The sequence below is a fragment of the Balaenoptera physalus genome (genome assembly GCF_965194825.1).
Source record: "Balaenoptera physalus genome assembly, chromosome: 15".
In the NCBI taxonomy this organism is placed as follows: domain Eukaryota; kingdom Metazoa; phylum Chordata; class Mammalia; order Artiodactyla; family Balaenopteridae; genus Balaenoptera; species Balaenoptera physalus.
In genome coordinates, this window is record NC_138894.1 from 67,991,092 (window position 1) to 68,004,625 (window position 13,534).

Here is a 13,534-nt window from a genome sequence, read left to right on the forward strand (position 1 = left end):
TCAGGGTGAAAACTGCTCTCTACTATAGACCTCTTACAAGTCCCGTGTCCAACTTGTCACCTCTTGCCCCCCTTGCCACCATCGCCTACATCAGAGCGGGCGACAGAAGAGAAAAAGGCAGTTCAGTAGCAATAATGGGTATCAAGTACAGTGCGTAACTGGAATAAGTGCACGGCCGCGCCCCGCTCCCCAGTGCTCATGGGGACGCCAGGACCTCAGAGGGTGCAGAGCGAGCCTGAGAGCACCAGGAGCTCCTGTTGCCCGCGCGCGGTGTCAAGACAGTGAGCAACTTCCCCGCGCTGCTACCACCGCTTGGAGCTCGCGAGGAGACTACAGCTCCCGGCAGGCCCCGCGCCGACCGCGCGCCCCCGCCCCTCGCGCGCCCCTGCCCCCCCCCCGCCCTCGGGCCTCAGGACGGGACGGGGCGGAGGGAGAGACAGAGGAAGGGGTTCCTGTGGCGGGCGGGATCCTGCGAGGCGCGTGAAGCCTCGCTGGCGCCTGGTCCGGGACCCAGACGCTGGCGGGCGCGGAGTTTCTCACGACCGGCGGAGCCCGCCTCTGTAAGTAGTCGCTTCGGGGAGAGCGGAACAGACACCGAAAAAGTTAGCGCCGCAGCGGCCGCCGCTTTGTTCTCCCAGCACGTCGGGTGAGGCGGCGGCGGCGGCTGCAGCCTCCCCTCCCCCACCCACCCGCACGCGGCGGCGGCGGCGGCGGCGGCGGTGGCGGAGGGACTCGGATCCCGCGCGGGGCTGGGCGGCGGCCGCCGGGGTTGGGCGGGAAATTGGTAGAGCGCGCGGCGGGAGGAGCGGGCGGTGGGCGCTGCTGCGAGCGGGGGCGCCGGCGCTGCAGCCATATGGGGCCAAGTTCCGGCGTGGGCGCCGACGCCAACTTGGAGTCGCGCTCCGCCGGCGACCACCGCGCTCGGCCTCTCGGACCCAGTCTCTTACCGGGTCCCCCCAACTAGCTCCCAACGCCAGATCGGCGGCACTCACGCTGCCGAATTTTGGATGAGCCTTTCCCTTTTCTTTTCACCACTTTACCTTGTACGCGTCGCAAAGAGTGAGTCGTCGGCGCTTAGAGAACGTAAGCCCCCACCCCAATTTCCTGAGTCTTTAGTTTTGCAAGTTGCGGCGGAGCTCCGAGTCGGTCTCATCCCCGGGAGGGTTTTCTTAAGACGAAACACTGAGGAGCGCGACTGCGTCTTTGAGCAGTAAAAATAACTCCATACTGTTCGATTGCCTGTTGGATATTTTATTTGAAGTCATCGCAGTCAGAAGCATAGGCCTTGCCGTGTGCAGGCACGAGTATAAATCGAGCGACAGCGTGTGTGAGAGCTGCAGACTTTTCCATACACAGATTGATGGCTTGGACGTAACTGTCTCTTCAACCACACCCATCCCCACAGGAAATAAGACTATCGGTGTCATCTTTGATTAGGAAGGATAAGTTACACCCTGAACTGCTACTTTGTTCGACACAGCCTTAATGAGCTGTAGAGGCAAATGAAACGAAAACTTTTAAAATACCGTAATTTGTACCCTAGAAAACGTTAGCGTGTTACTCTTATACTGTTTCTCCTTTGTACTTAATGCTGCAGTTCCTAAAGTTTTAGCGGCTGTGATTTTCTTTAGATCAAGCTTACTTAGTAAATTTAAGGCTGTGAGGACAACTCTGGATTTTTGGCTGAAAGCATCCATAAAGTTCCCCGACCGAGATCTAGGCCAGTTTTACTTAATAAAGGAACCCTTTCCTCCTTCCGTGTTAGGATCTGGATTCAGAGCAAGCAAGGACATTCAGCCAAAAAAGAAGTTACAAGTTTTATTACAAGTATTTAAAACGTGTCACGGAAGCCTTCATGTTAGGTTTTGCTTCGGTAGGTAATGTAGATGTGGTCGGCCTGATCAGAGGAACTTGAATATTTGACAAGCCAGTTTTCCATACTCAGTTCTATAATTTGGTATATAGCTTTTAACTTTTTAGGATGACTCAGATTTAAGAATGTTGACTGGTTTATTATCTTGAAATGAATGTTTTAAGCATCTCAGATCGTAGTGAGTCTTTTAAATATATAAATTTTATAAGCTTTCAGTTTCATGAGGTGACGTCTTTAAAATAGAAATTTCTCTCTTAGTGGATTGCTTTTAATCTAAAAACTGCCATGCCCCCCCCCAAAAAAGAGCTTAATAAATCAAGTTCTTGGATATTAAATTTTTAAAATTATATAAGAATTGGGAAAATCTTATACAGAAAAAAAAAAGAATGGTCATTTAAATGCATGTTTCTTAAGGGACATTTTGTTCTCATTTTTAAAAAGACATTCTAAAGTTGATGAAAATATTACCATATTAGAGTTACTTGCTCATTTTAAAAAGAAACTGATTTTACAGAACTTGATATTGGGAAATTATTAGCTAGTACAGTTTTTAATTTGATTTGATAATAATCATGCTTATGATTCATAATCTGTGCAGATAGTACTTTGAGTTTCTGATTATGTAATTCAAATTGAACATGTATGTGAGCCTTTTTGGAGCAGTTGTCTCATAATGAAAAAACTTGAGATAATGTACTTAGGAGATGTTTTAATTTTAATTTCAGTGTAGAAGAAGGTTTTCTCCACTTGTGTGATTAGTTTATAGTGGCTGTATGTAAGAAATTGCTCATTGGCTATGAGTCAGATTTCTCAGATACCACTGGTGCAGAGAGAGGTTATGAAGATACAACAAGCCAAATGTAAATTTGTACAGCATCACCAGACTGGCAGTCCGTAATCTTGTTACTGGATAAACTTTTCAGTGCCTGAGCAGAGAGCAGACTTGGTGTGCTCTATCTCTATTCTCTCTGACAGTGGAAAAGACTGAGATTCAAATACCCCTGGTCTAGATGAGCTGAATTTTACCAGCAACAATTTAGTTGAATGCTGAGCTTTTAGGAGGAAAAGTTTTTATATTAATCTAAGGTGATAGTTACATTTTTGAAAATATATAAGTAGATGTAGGGATTGCTAGAAACTATGATTTTAAAAACCATCAACAAAGTTACTTGGAGTTTTCATACAATATAAAAGCAACATCAGGATTATTAAGCAAAGTCAGGCCTGTATCAAGGTAGAACATGGATACTGACTTCAGGACTCTGGTCAGTATTGCATTGAAAAAGGCCATATGCTTTTTGTACATACTGAAAGAATACAGTACATATCAACAGGAGAAAAAAAGACCCTGCATTCATTAGCATTCCTAGCACACGAAACTTAATCAAACCAGGAAAACCTGTTATTGGTAGGGAGTCATGGTGTAAATATTATGGTATTCTGAATAGGAAAAGTGTTTTACCTCTTTACTTTTGCCTTTACTGAGTACAAAAAGGACACTGCCTACACTAAATGATGAGCTTCGTTTTGAAGTATTTACTAGCTGGATTTGTTTTGTGTTCCGGAATCCTCTTTGCTTCTCTCTCTGCTTCCCTGACTCCTACTTATCCTTTGGTTTTAGCTTCCTTAAAGGTGCCTTGCCTGTGAACCTCAGTTGAACTTAGTTCCTCTCAGCATACTCTGTCATATCACTTTTCATAATTTGTAATTGCCTTGTTATTAATGTGAATATTTGTTTAATGTGTGTGTCCCATATCACACTGTAAGCTCCAGAGAGAGCAATAGCCATGTCTGTTTTGGTCACTGCTGTACAACCCGAGTCTCTCATAACAGTCTAGCAGATAATAGGCACTCAATAAGTATTTGTTGAATGAAAATGCTGCTGTTAGAGCTTCTTATAATTAGAGGCTTTGCTAAGAAATGAGATAATGTATATGTAGGGGGAGTTGAGGGAGAGGGAGAGAAAGGGTAGATCAACTTGTGATGTTACCGTGAAGTAACCCTCCATTAAGTCACCTAACCTCCAGGGCCTTTATTTTTACTTTGTCTGTAATAATAGGGCAGGTTGGGCTCAAGATTCCTTTAATATGCCATCTTTTGATTCCATTCAACAATAGTGACAATTTCATTTGAATGAAATATGTGACAGATAATTCCCCCAAAGAATATTTGAGATGTTGCAAATAAACATATTAGAAATGCTTGCCAACTCATAGCTATTAGCAACAAACATATCTAATTGATTTATGAATTAGTATGATGTACTATTGTCTCAGTTTTCTGATTGAAGCATAAAGACAAAATTAGAGTTGTTAGATTTTTTTTTTGATATTTAGTCTTAATATTTTGCACCCTACATCTTGTTGCATCTTACAGATCAAATCAAGGTTCCATAAAGCAAAACAAGGAGAGGGAAAACAGATGGGATGAGTGGGCAGAAGCTAATATGACAGCTCACTTAGTTTCTTCTATTTGTGTTCATGCTGAAACTGTAAAAAATATTTTTATGCAAAAGTATAACATATAGTTTATTAATAGTTATCGATCGTTCTGATAGTTGATTGTAATCATAAGACAGTTACTGTTATTTGGCTAATATTAGCAGGTATTATAAAATGGAAATTTAGTGGGAAGATATCCGTCACAAATAAATTATTATTCTTGAACACAGCGGTGTCTTGTATTTTGAAGTATTTAACCTGCATACAGTATTATTCATAGATATTTGACTCACCTTTTTATGACAGTTGTTCAGCTTTTTGAAACTGCTCAAGTCAGGTGTTTTAAGGACCTCATTACCTCATGAGAAAACCTGTTGTAGATTGTTCTTAGGTTGTTGGAGGTGAAGTGAAGAAGTATAAAGAATATGGGCTTTGGAGTCAGGGAAGCTTTGGTGTGAATCCCAGTTCCATCACTTATTAGCTGTGTAGTCGTGGGTAAGCAACAATTCTGAAACTCTGGTTCCTTTTCTGTAAAGCAGTTAAACAAATTTCCTAGTGTCATAGCAAGGATTTAATGAAGTTTGATATCTCAGTTGCAGTGTTTAGTATGAAGTAGGAGCTTAATTGTTAATTCTTTCACCTAATTACTGTGAAAATTGCTAAAACTTAGCACTTAGGATAAGCCAGGTACCACTGTAGATATTGTACACGCAGTAGCACAGTCCTCATAGCTGTTATCTTCATTTTACCTCTACCCTCTACCCTCTGCAATGATACTGAATAAAACCAATTATTCTCTGTTAATTTCCTAATCTTATGTTTGCACTGTGTCCACCCAGTAACACAACTCCCTGGGTGTGTGGTGTGAGTAGGGATAACACTTCATAAATGAATACATTGTTATCAATAGCAAAAAATAAATAAATCATCCATATAAAAATGGGGGAAAAAGCCCAATTATTCTCTTAACACCTTTTCATATTTGAAGACCATTATTCTGCTTGGTTGTGTTAAGCATAATTTGTCACATGACATTGTTTTCAGCTTTATCTAGATATGTACTCTATTATTTTTTTACATCAATATAGCTCTTAGAAGCGTGGACTGTAAAAATGAATACAGTGGTAACGTAAGCTGACTAGCAACCAGTATACTGATTGATGCTGATGTGTTCTCAGTGTCCTGGGGGTTTATGTTTTCATTAGTTAGTCACCCATTATATTAGCAGCCGTTGTTAAACTCTTGGGTTGATAACTGCTCTAATGAACAGGCTCTAAGTCAGCATTTCTCCATTTCTATATTGCACATTTGACTTCTTGAACTAAATGTAAAGCTTTACTCTCATCATTGTTATAGTTTACTTGAATTTTAGTTTATTTCTCCCAGATTGTACAATCTGAGGATTTTATAAGCCTGTCTTCCATGTCTTTATTATCTTATAAATAATCAAAAACAATATAGGGCCAAGGGCAGAGTTCCAGTGCACTCCCCTAAAGGCTTCTCTAAGTTGATACAGAGCAGCAAACTTAACCAACTACACTAACATCTAACTCATACTCAAACAACATATTTACAAAAATAGCATGGACTATCATCTTGCAAATTGTTTTGGCCAGAATACACTAATTTTTTTTCTGGCTTTGCTAATTGTGTGATCTCGGGCAAGTACTTTAAGCCAGTTTTCTCAACTATAAAATGGGTTGTTTTGAGGATTAAGTGAGGAAACACATATGGAATGCTCAGAACGGTGTCTGGCAGATAGAGCTCAGTTACTGTGAGTTATTATTTCCTCCATCTAAAAAGGCCAATAACCCCATTTTTAGAAGGTGTAAATGTAGCTGATTTGGCATTCTGTTTGAATTCATGCTGACTTCTAGTGATCATTATATTCTAAGTATTTGAAAACCATTTGCTTTCATAATCTATTCTCAGATTTGACTAAGGGTTAATATTAAGTTTATATGTCTGCAGTTTCTGAAATCACTTCCCCACTCCTCCAGCCCACAAAACTTGAAGCAGTTCTGACCCATCTCCAGGCCATGACTGTTTCTCTCTTTCTGAGCTCTTTCTCCAAGATGATAGGAGTCAGCCTTGTGATTGCACTGACTAATTGCTTTAGCAATATGGAGTGCATTGCGTCTGAACCCGAAGACTTGCACTTCCATAAAGATGTGTTAGTCCCTCTTATTCACCAGGCTCAGGTTTCAGTTCTCAGTGCTCTTCTACAACTTTAGTTTAAAAACTCAGAGAAGGTAAGCAAAAGACGAGCAATTGTGCCTTCTCAGTGTGCTCTGTCAACCTTAACAACATCCTCTCTGAGCGGTGACTCTCTCAGTTCCTTGCTCTTTCAGAAATAGTATGTGATTGTGGAGACAGCACTTGGTAGGAAAGTATGAACCTTGGGTCCTGATTCCCACTCCACCTCTTAATGGCCATGTGATGCTGGGCAAGTTACTTTATCTGCTTTTGCTTCCGTTAACTCATCTGCAAAAATAATAAATAGTATTTGCCTTGTCAAATTCCAAAGAGATATCATGAGATAAAGCGTATAAAACATTTACAAGATGTTCAGTGCTGTATAATATAAAATGGGTTAAAATTATTTATCTGAATGTAGTTCTAAAAGCTTTGTTATCGTTAAGCAGTTTTTTTCTAAGCCATACTTTTTCTTGAACTTGCTCATTCCTAATACTATATCTGTATGTTTTTGCTCTTCTGTTATGTTCATTCTCATTTATTTAGCCCCATTAACTACTTTCCAGAGTCATTCTGCAACCACATTGGATGCTTCACTCTTTTTTATCATTAGACTTGTTTACAGGTATATGGATGGAATTTAAATTGAAAGATCCATCTCTTGTGAGCCATTTCACTTAGCCGTGGTGTCATACTTTTAGTTTTTGAACTGTCCTTATGTAAAACTGTGATACATATGTAACTGTGCTTAGCATTCTCTTTTTCACTTTTAGAAATTTTTTATGACAAGATCGCTTTTTCCTATGTTCCTGTCTTAAGTATGTCTTTTACACTTCTTTGTGTCATATAACTGTGTTTAGTATATGCTTCCTTAGTTTTCTGAAAGAAATCTGCTTAGATTTAAACTTTTAATATAAAAAAGAATACTCTTGTCTATGTTAGGGCAGTATTATACATCTTTTGTATGGCCGAGTGGTACTTTATTTCTATGACAATGTCAGTTTTACTTTTCTTTTTTGTCCCTTCTGTTTTTCTGTTTTTGTCATAACTCAGTTGTGTATTTGTGGAATAAAAGTGTTTGACCTTCAAGTTTTAGGTATTAGTGAGGAATAGCAGGGTTTTGTTTTTTGCTTTTTTTTTTTTTTAGCAGGAGGCTCTCCCTGAAATTATGGGCTCTGATAACTAGACCAAAGAAAAAAGGCTACCCATTAGGATTTATTGGTGAATTATAAACATACAACCAAAATTTATCATTTAAAGAAAGCACAAGGATTCCTTTTTTAAAAAATTAATTAATTAATTTAATTTATTTTGGCTGTGTTGGGTCTTCATTGCTGCGCCCGAGCTTTCTCTAGTTGCGGTGAGCAGGGGCTACTCTTCGCTGCAGTGTGCGGGCTTCTCATTGCAGTGGCTTCTCTTTTTGCAGAGCGCGGGCTCTAGGTGCACGGACTTCAATAGTTGAGGCGCACGGGCTTCAGTAGTTGTGACACATGGGCTCAGTAGTTGTGGCTCGCGGGCTCTAGAGCGCAGGCTCAGTAGTTGTGGTGCACGGGCTTAGTTGCTCCACGGCATGTGGGATCTTCCTGGACCAGGGCTCAAACCCGTGTCCCCTGCATTGGCAGGCAGATTCTTAACCACTGGGCCACCAGGGAAGTCCCAAGGATTCTTGCATTTTTAAAATAATGTTAAGTGAGTATAAAATATTAAAAGTTTCTAAAAAATTTCTTCCAGGCTACCTACATTTCAGAAAACATCAACTTTTCTCCATGGGCCCATTCACCAAGTGGAATATGCCTGTACTATTTTAAAAAGCCTTTGTGCTTAATCCTGGAAAAATTTGCTCCTCCAAAATGAAAATGAGGACATTTGAGAAGGTGATTTAAGGTGTGGACATTTGAGAAAGTGTCCCATTAGATCAAGGAACCAAAGGATAAGTACTGAATAGACTAATCCTAAACACTTTTTATTTTTTAAACTAGGAGGATTTTATTTTGACAGAAAAACAACTTTTATTCATTATGTATTTTCTGAAATTAAAAGAGAGAGACAAGAATAATAGACTTAAAAGAAAATAGATGAAGATGTTTAGTAAATAAACAATGTCAACTCTCTTCTGATGAGGATAATTCAGTGATGTTAAATCCTTTCCAAAACCCTGGTTGTGGTCCTAAAGACAAGACTCTTCTTTGATGGGACTGATATTAAGGGAAGTGGGACCTTTTGTATATTCAACTCACAGTTGTAGAACTTGCCATCATCAGCATGAGTGGCTTAAAAGAGGAAATAAAGAAGCTTTCAACTAAATCTGAAAGTACAGTCATTTTTTTACCACTGTGATTTTAAGGCCTCTTCATAACCATTGAAAAAGAATTGACAACTGTTTTAAAAGATTAAAGAAAGGCAGATGTCTGCAAACAATTCTCCTCCATCATCCCAGAAGTCTGTAATACCTGCAACTCTTCCTGCTGTGCTTCCAGCTCCTTCTCCGTGTTCAAGTCCTAAAACAGGACTCTCTGCGCGACTCTCTAATGGAAGCTTCAGTGCACCGTCACTCACCAACTCCAGAGGCTCAGTGCATACAATCTCATTTCTACTGCAAATTGGCCTTACACGGGAGAGTATTACCATCGAAGCCCAGGAACTATCTTTATCTGCTGTCAAGGATCTTGTGTGCTCCATTGTTTATCAGAAGGTACTGTGCATGCTATTTATGTCAGTAGTTTTTCTAATTAATATTGTTTCTACTGCTTTTCTGTAAATTATACGTGCAACAGTGAGTTAACACATATGGATCGGTCAGTTGTTTGTATCCTAATTCTGAGCATTGGGAGAGAGTCCTAATAGACTAAAAGCCTAAAGTCTGAAATTTCAGAGTCTAACAGCTGGAGCCTATATCCAAGCTTTAAAATGCTGCTTATTCAATTCATCTCTTTAAGAGCAGGAAAATCAGTGTAAAGTCAAGAGGACTTAAGCAGTCTCACTTGTTTTCAGAGAAAACAATCAGGAGGTAGAAGGCACAAGGCATCAAGGGGGCTTACCAAAAGGGTGAGACACAGCTGCTGCTGAGTCCAGGTCCATACCTTGTTCTTCCTAGGTCCCCTGTATGCTGCCCTTCTGTATACCCTCTTTGCCCCCTTTAGATCCTGATTTCACCTAAACTGCCAGAGGACCACACTCTCTCTGTCTCTTAAAAATTAAGTAAATGAGCTGTGATATATATCAGAATAGAAGAAAATTTTTAAATTGAGGGTGATTTTATTTTGCTTCCAATCTACTCACCCCCTGCCCTGTACCATACCATTTTTTAAGGAATCTTAGCTAAATTTCTTTAATAATCTTGATTTGATGCATGAGCTGGTATGTTCTATGTTTTGTCATAAAACTATGTATATAAATAGTATGAATTGGTTACGTTTTCTTTTTAATGGACCAAGCCTATGTTTCAAACAACTTAGTATACTTTATGTTTTAAAAATCCTATCAGTAAGATTAATGTGTTTGGATAATGCTCCTCGTCTTACTGTTTTTGTTTCAGTTCCTTATGCTTCACATGGTTTAGCATTATCTTCTGATGTAGAAGTAATTAACAGTCAAAAAAATGTTACGTGGTTTGTGAAAATGACCCGTCTCCTGTGTGTTAACAGTGACTTATCTATTTAAATGTGGCCTGAAGTAATTTTAGGTATTCTTTTGTAGATCTGTAGAACCATCTTTGTGTCTTTAAGTATCTTTGCATTTAATTTCCCTTTCATCAGATGGTAACAGATGTTTTAATAAATATTTTTGCAACTAGGTATTTAATTTAATGGTAAGATTTTAACTTAAATACAATTTGTAACTTTATTGTCTCTCTTTTTTTGAGCCCATAGAAAATCATAACTAATGTTTTGGTAGAGTCTATATTATTCAGTTTTCAACCTTTGGAAATTTTACTTAGTTCTTATATTTATACAGAGGCATACTGATTTTCTACAGGATCATTTTAGAATTAATGTTACTTCCTCATTAATATAGATGTGAGAAGTGGGTCAGATGGGTCAAGTTCTTGGGAAGCTAGATTAAAAATCATAATCTATGAAAAATTCTAGTGAAGCCAAGGAAATAAACAAGATATGGCTCAAGAAAAGATAATTCAGGGTGAACTTTATGCAAATATAAAATAGAATTATTGATTATGGAGATAGCCAGCATAAAATGAATATCATGGTGAACTGAATTTGAATCAATATTGTAGTGATATGGGGATGTGTTTGGCAAATATATAAAACATGTATGTGACAATCTTATAACACACTCCTTTTGACATGTGCTAGAATCCTAACTGTTGTTTAAGTGTAGTGAAAAAGAGTATTGAGCTTGTAACTAGGTCAGCTCTATTGTTTTTTGTTTGTTTTTGGCCGTCCCATACGGCTTGCGGGATCTTAGTTCACCAACCAGGAATTGAACCCAGGCCCTCAGCAGTGAGAGCACAGAGTCCTAACCACTGGACCGCCAGGGAATTCCCAGCTCTGTTGTTTATTAACTGCATAACTTGGTGTGATTTGACTTCTCTGGATTACATTTCCACATCTATCAAATGATTGAGTTGGGATGATTTCTTTTCTTTTCTTTTTTTTTTAAATAAATTTATTTATTTCATTTTTATTTTTGGCTGTGTTGGGTCTTCATCGCTGCGTGCGGGCTTTCTCTAGTTGCGGCTAGCGGGGGCTACTCTTTGTTGCGGTGCGTGGGCTTCTCATTGCGGTGGCTTCTCTTGTTGCGGAGCACAGGCTCTAGGTGTACGGGCTTCAGTAGTTGCGGCACGCAGGCTCAGTAGTTGTGGCTCGCAGGCTCTAGAGCACAGGCTCAGTAGTTGTGGCGCACGGGCTTAGTTGCTCCGCAGCATGTGGGATCTTCCTGGACCAGGGCTCGAACCTGTGTCCCCTTCATTGGCAGGTGGATTCTTAACCACTGCGCCACCAGGGAAGCCCGAGTTGGGATGATTTCTAGTGTGTAATTCCAGCTGTGAAATTCTGAATCATTTAACCTAAATTTAAGTCTTCACTCTAGAGACAGATAAAGGAGAAAGGAATTTCAAGGAATGATGTACTCAGGTCCTAACTGGAAAGAAATCTTAAGGGAACCAACTCAGATTCTGGGGTTTGATAGAGAGGTTTCATGGATCCCTAACTCACCTGGGAGATGGAAAAACCATGTCAGAAGTTCTTTTCTTATTCTCTCTTAGATTCTTGCTTGCTAATCACTTACTTCCATTACCTACACATGCATAGCTCCAGGTTAACTCCCAGGACTCTGATGGGCACACCTGCTTTTCTTATTGCTGTTCTTAGTAAATACATTTATTGAACCTTTTAAAGATAGAGCACTAGTTAAATTTTAGGAAGTAGATTAACCAAATGTTGTCCCTTCCCTCAAAAAGCTTATAGTCTGGTAAGGGAAACATTTACCAGAATAAAATATGAGAAGTAGAAAGTAAAGTTAAAATAAAAAGTGCTCTTCTCAGGTTGATAAAAGATATGAAAGACTTCATATGAAATGTAACATTTCATCTGATACTTAAAGAATGAGTAAGATTTCAGTGATACGGGAGGTAAGGAGTACATACCAAGGCAAAAAAATCAGGATGAGCAAAGATATGGGAGGGGAAAGGAGGAAGATTATAATTGACAACATTTATTGAGTACCTACTCTATGTCAGGAGCTTCGCACACCCTTTCTGCTTAATACTTGCAACAAGTTTTGGTGCATCTCACATAATGTAAGTTTTTTTTTTCCCTTGTGATGAGAACTTGTAAGATCGTTCTCTTAACAACTTTCAGATATAAAGTATTGCTAACTGTAGTCACCATGCTGTACATTACATTGCCTGAACTTATTTTATAACTAGAAGTTAGTACCCTTTGACCACTTTCACCCATTTCCCCACCTTCTACCCTTTGTCTCTAGTAATCACCAGCTCTGGTTTTTCCAGATTCCACATATAAGTGAAATCATACAATATTTATTTTTCTCTGCTTGACTTATCTTACTTAGCATACTGCCCTCAAGGTCCATCCATGTTGTTGCAAATGATAGGATTTCCTTCCTTGTATGATTGAATAATGTGTGTGTGTGTGTGTGTGTGTGTGTGTATCACATTTTCTTTATCCATCTGTCGATGTACACATAGGTTGTTTCCACATCTTGGCTATTGTAAATAATGATACAATAACATGAAGGTGCAGATTTCATTCAAGACAGTGATTTCATATCCTTTGTATACCCAGAAGTGGAATTGTTGGATCGCATGGTAGTTCCGTTTTTAATTTTTTGAGGAACCTCCATGCTGTTCCATAGTGCCTGCACCAATTTACATTCCCACTGACAATGCACCAGGGTTCCCATTTCTCCACATCCTTGTCAACATATGTTATTATCCTTTTGACAGTAGCCATTCTAACGGGTGTGAGGTGATACCGCATTGTGGTTTTGATTTGCATTTCCCTGATGATTATTGATGGAAAACTTTTTCATGTACCTGTTGGCCATTTGTATGTCTTTTTTGGAAAAATGTTTATTACGTTCCTCTGCCCACTTTTTTTTTAAAATAAATTTATTTATTTTATTTATTTTATTTTTGGTTGCATTGGGTTTTCGTTGCTGCACGTGGGCTTTTCTCTGGTTGCGGCGAGTGGGGGCTACTCTGTTGCAGTGTGCGGGCTTCTCATTGTGGTGGCTTCTCTTGTTGCAGAGCACAGGCTCTAGGTGTGCAGGCTTCAGTAGTTGTGGCATGCGGGCTCAGTAGTTGTGGCACACGGACTTAGTTGCTCTGCAGCATGTGGGATTTTCCCAGACCAGGGCTCGAACCCGTGTCCCCTGCATTGGCAGGCAGATTCTTAACCACTGCACCACCAGGGAAGCCCTCCTCTGCCCATTTTTTAATCTAATTGATAGGTGGGGTTTTTTTTGTTTGTGTTGTTTTCTTTTGATATTGAGTTATATGAGTTCTTTATATATTTTGGATATTAACCCTTTATCAGATATA

The 13,534-nt window shown here is 39.5% G+C and overlaps 1 protein-coding gene and 1 long non-coding RNA gene across 5 annotated transcripts in view; one reads left to right on the top strand and one right to left on the bottom strand.

Moving 5' to 3' along the window:
• The first annotated feature begins 392 nt into the window (after positions 1–392).
• Positions 393–13,534, top strand: part of PRKD3 (protein kinase D3) — an 83,570-nt gene continuing 70,428 nt past the window's right edge. For 2 of the 4 annotated variants that reach the window (XM_082427703.1, XM_082427704.1), the window contains exons 1-2: positions 422–560; positions 8,242–9,202. In XM_082427703.1, the coding sequence (XP_082283829.1) occupies positions 8,915–9,202 (288 nt within the window). In that variant the 5' untranslated portion in view covers positions 422–560; positions 8,242–8,914. Of the gene's footprint in view, positions 561–8,241; positions 9,203–13,534 lie in introns of all 4 variants that reach the window. The other 2 variants (XM_082427702.1, XM_082427705.1) reach the window with 2 other exon arrangements.
• The window catches only part of LOC309644300, a 33,819-nt gene continuing 30,722 nt past the window's right edge, over positions 10,438–13,534 (bottom strand). The window contains exon 2 of the long non-coding RNA XR_014254363.1: positions 10,438–13,076. This is a non-coding gene — a long non-coding RNA (uncharacterized lncRNA). The remainder of the gene's footprint in view (positions 13,077–13,534) is intronic.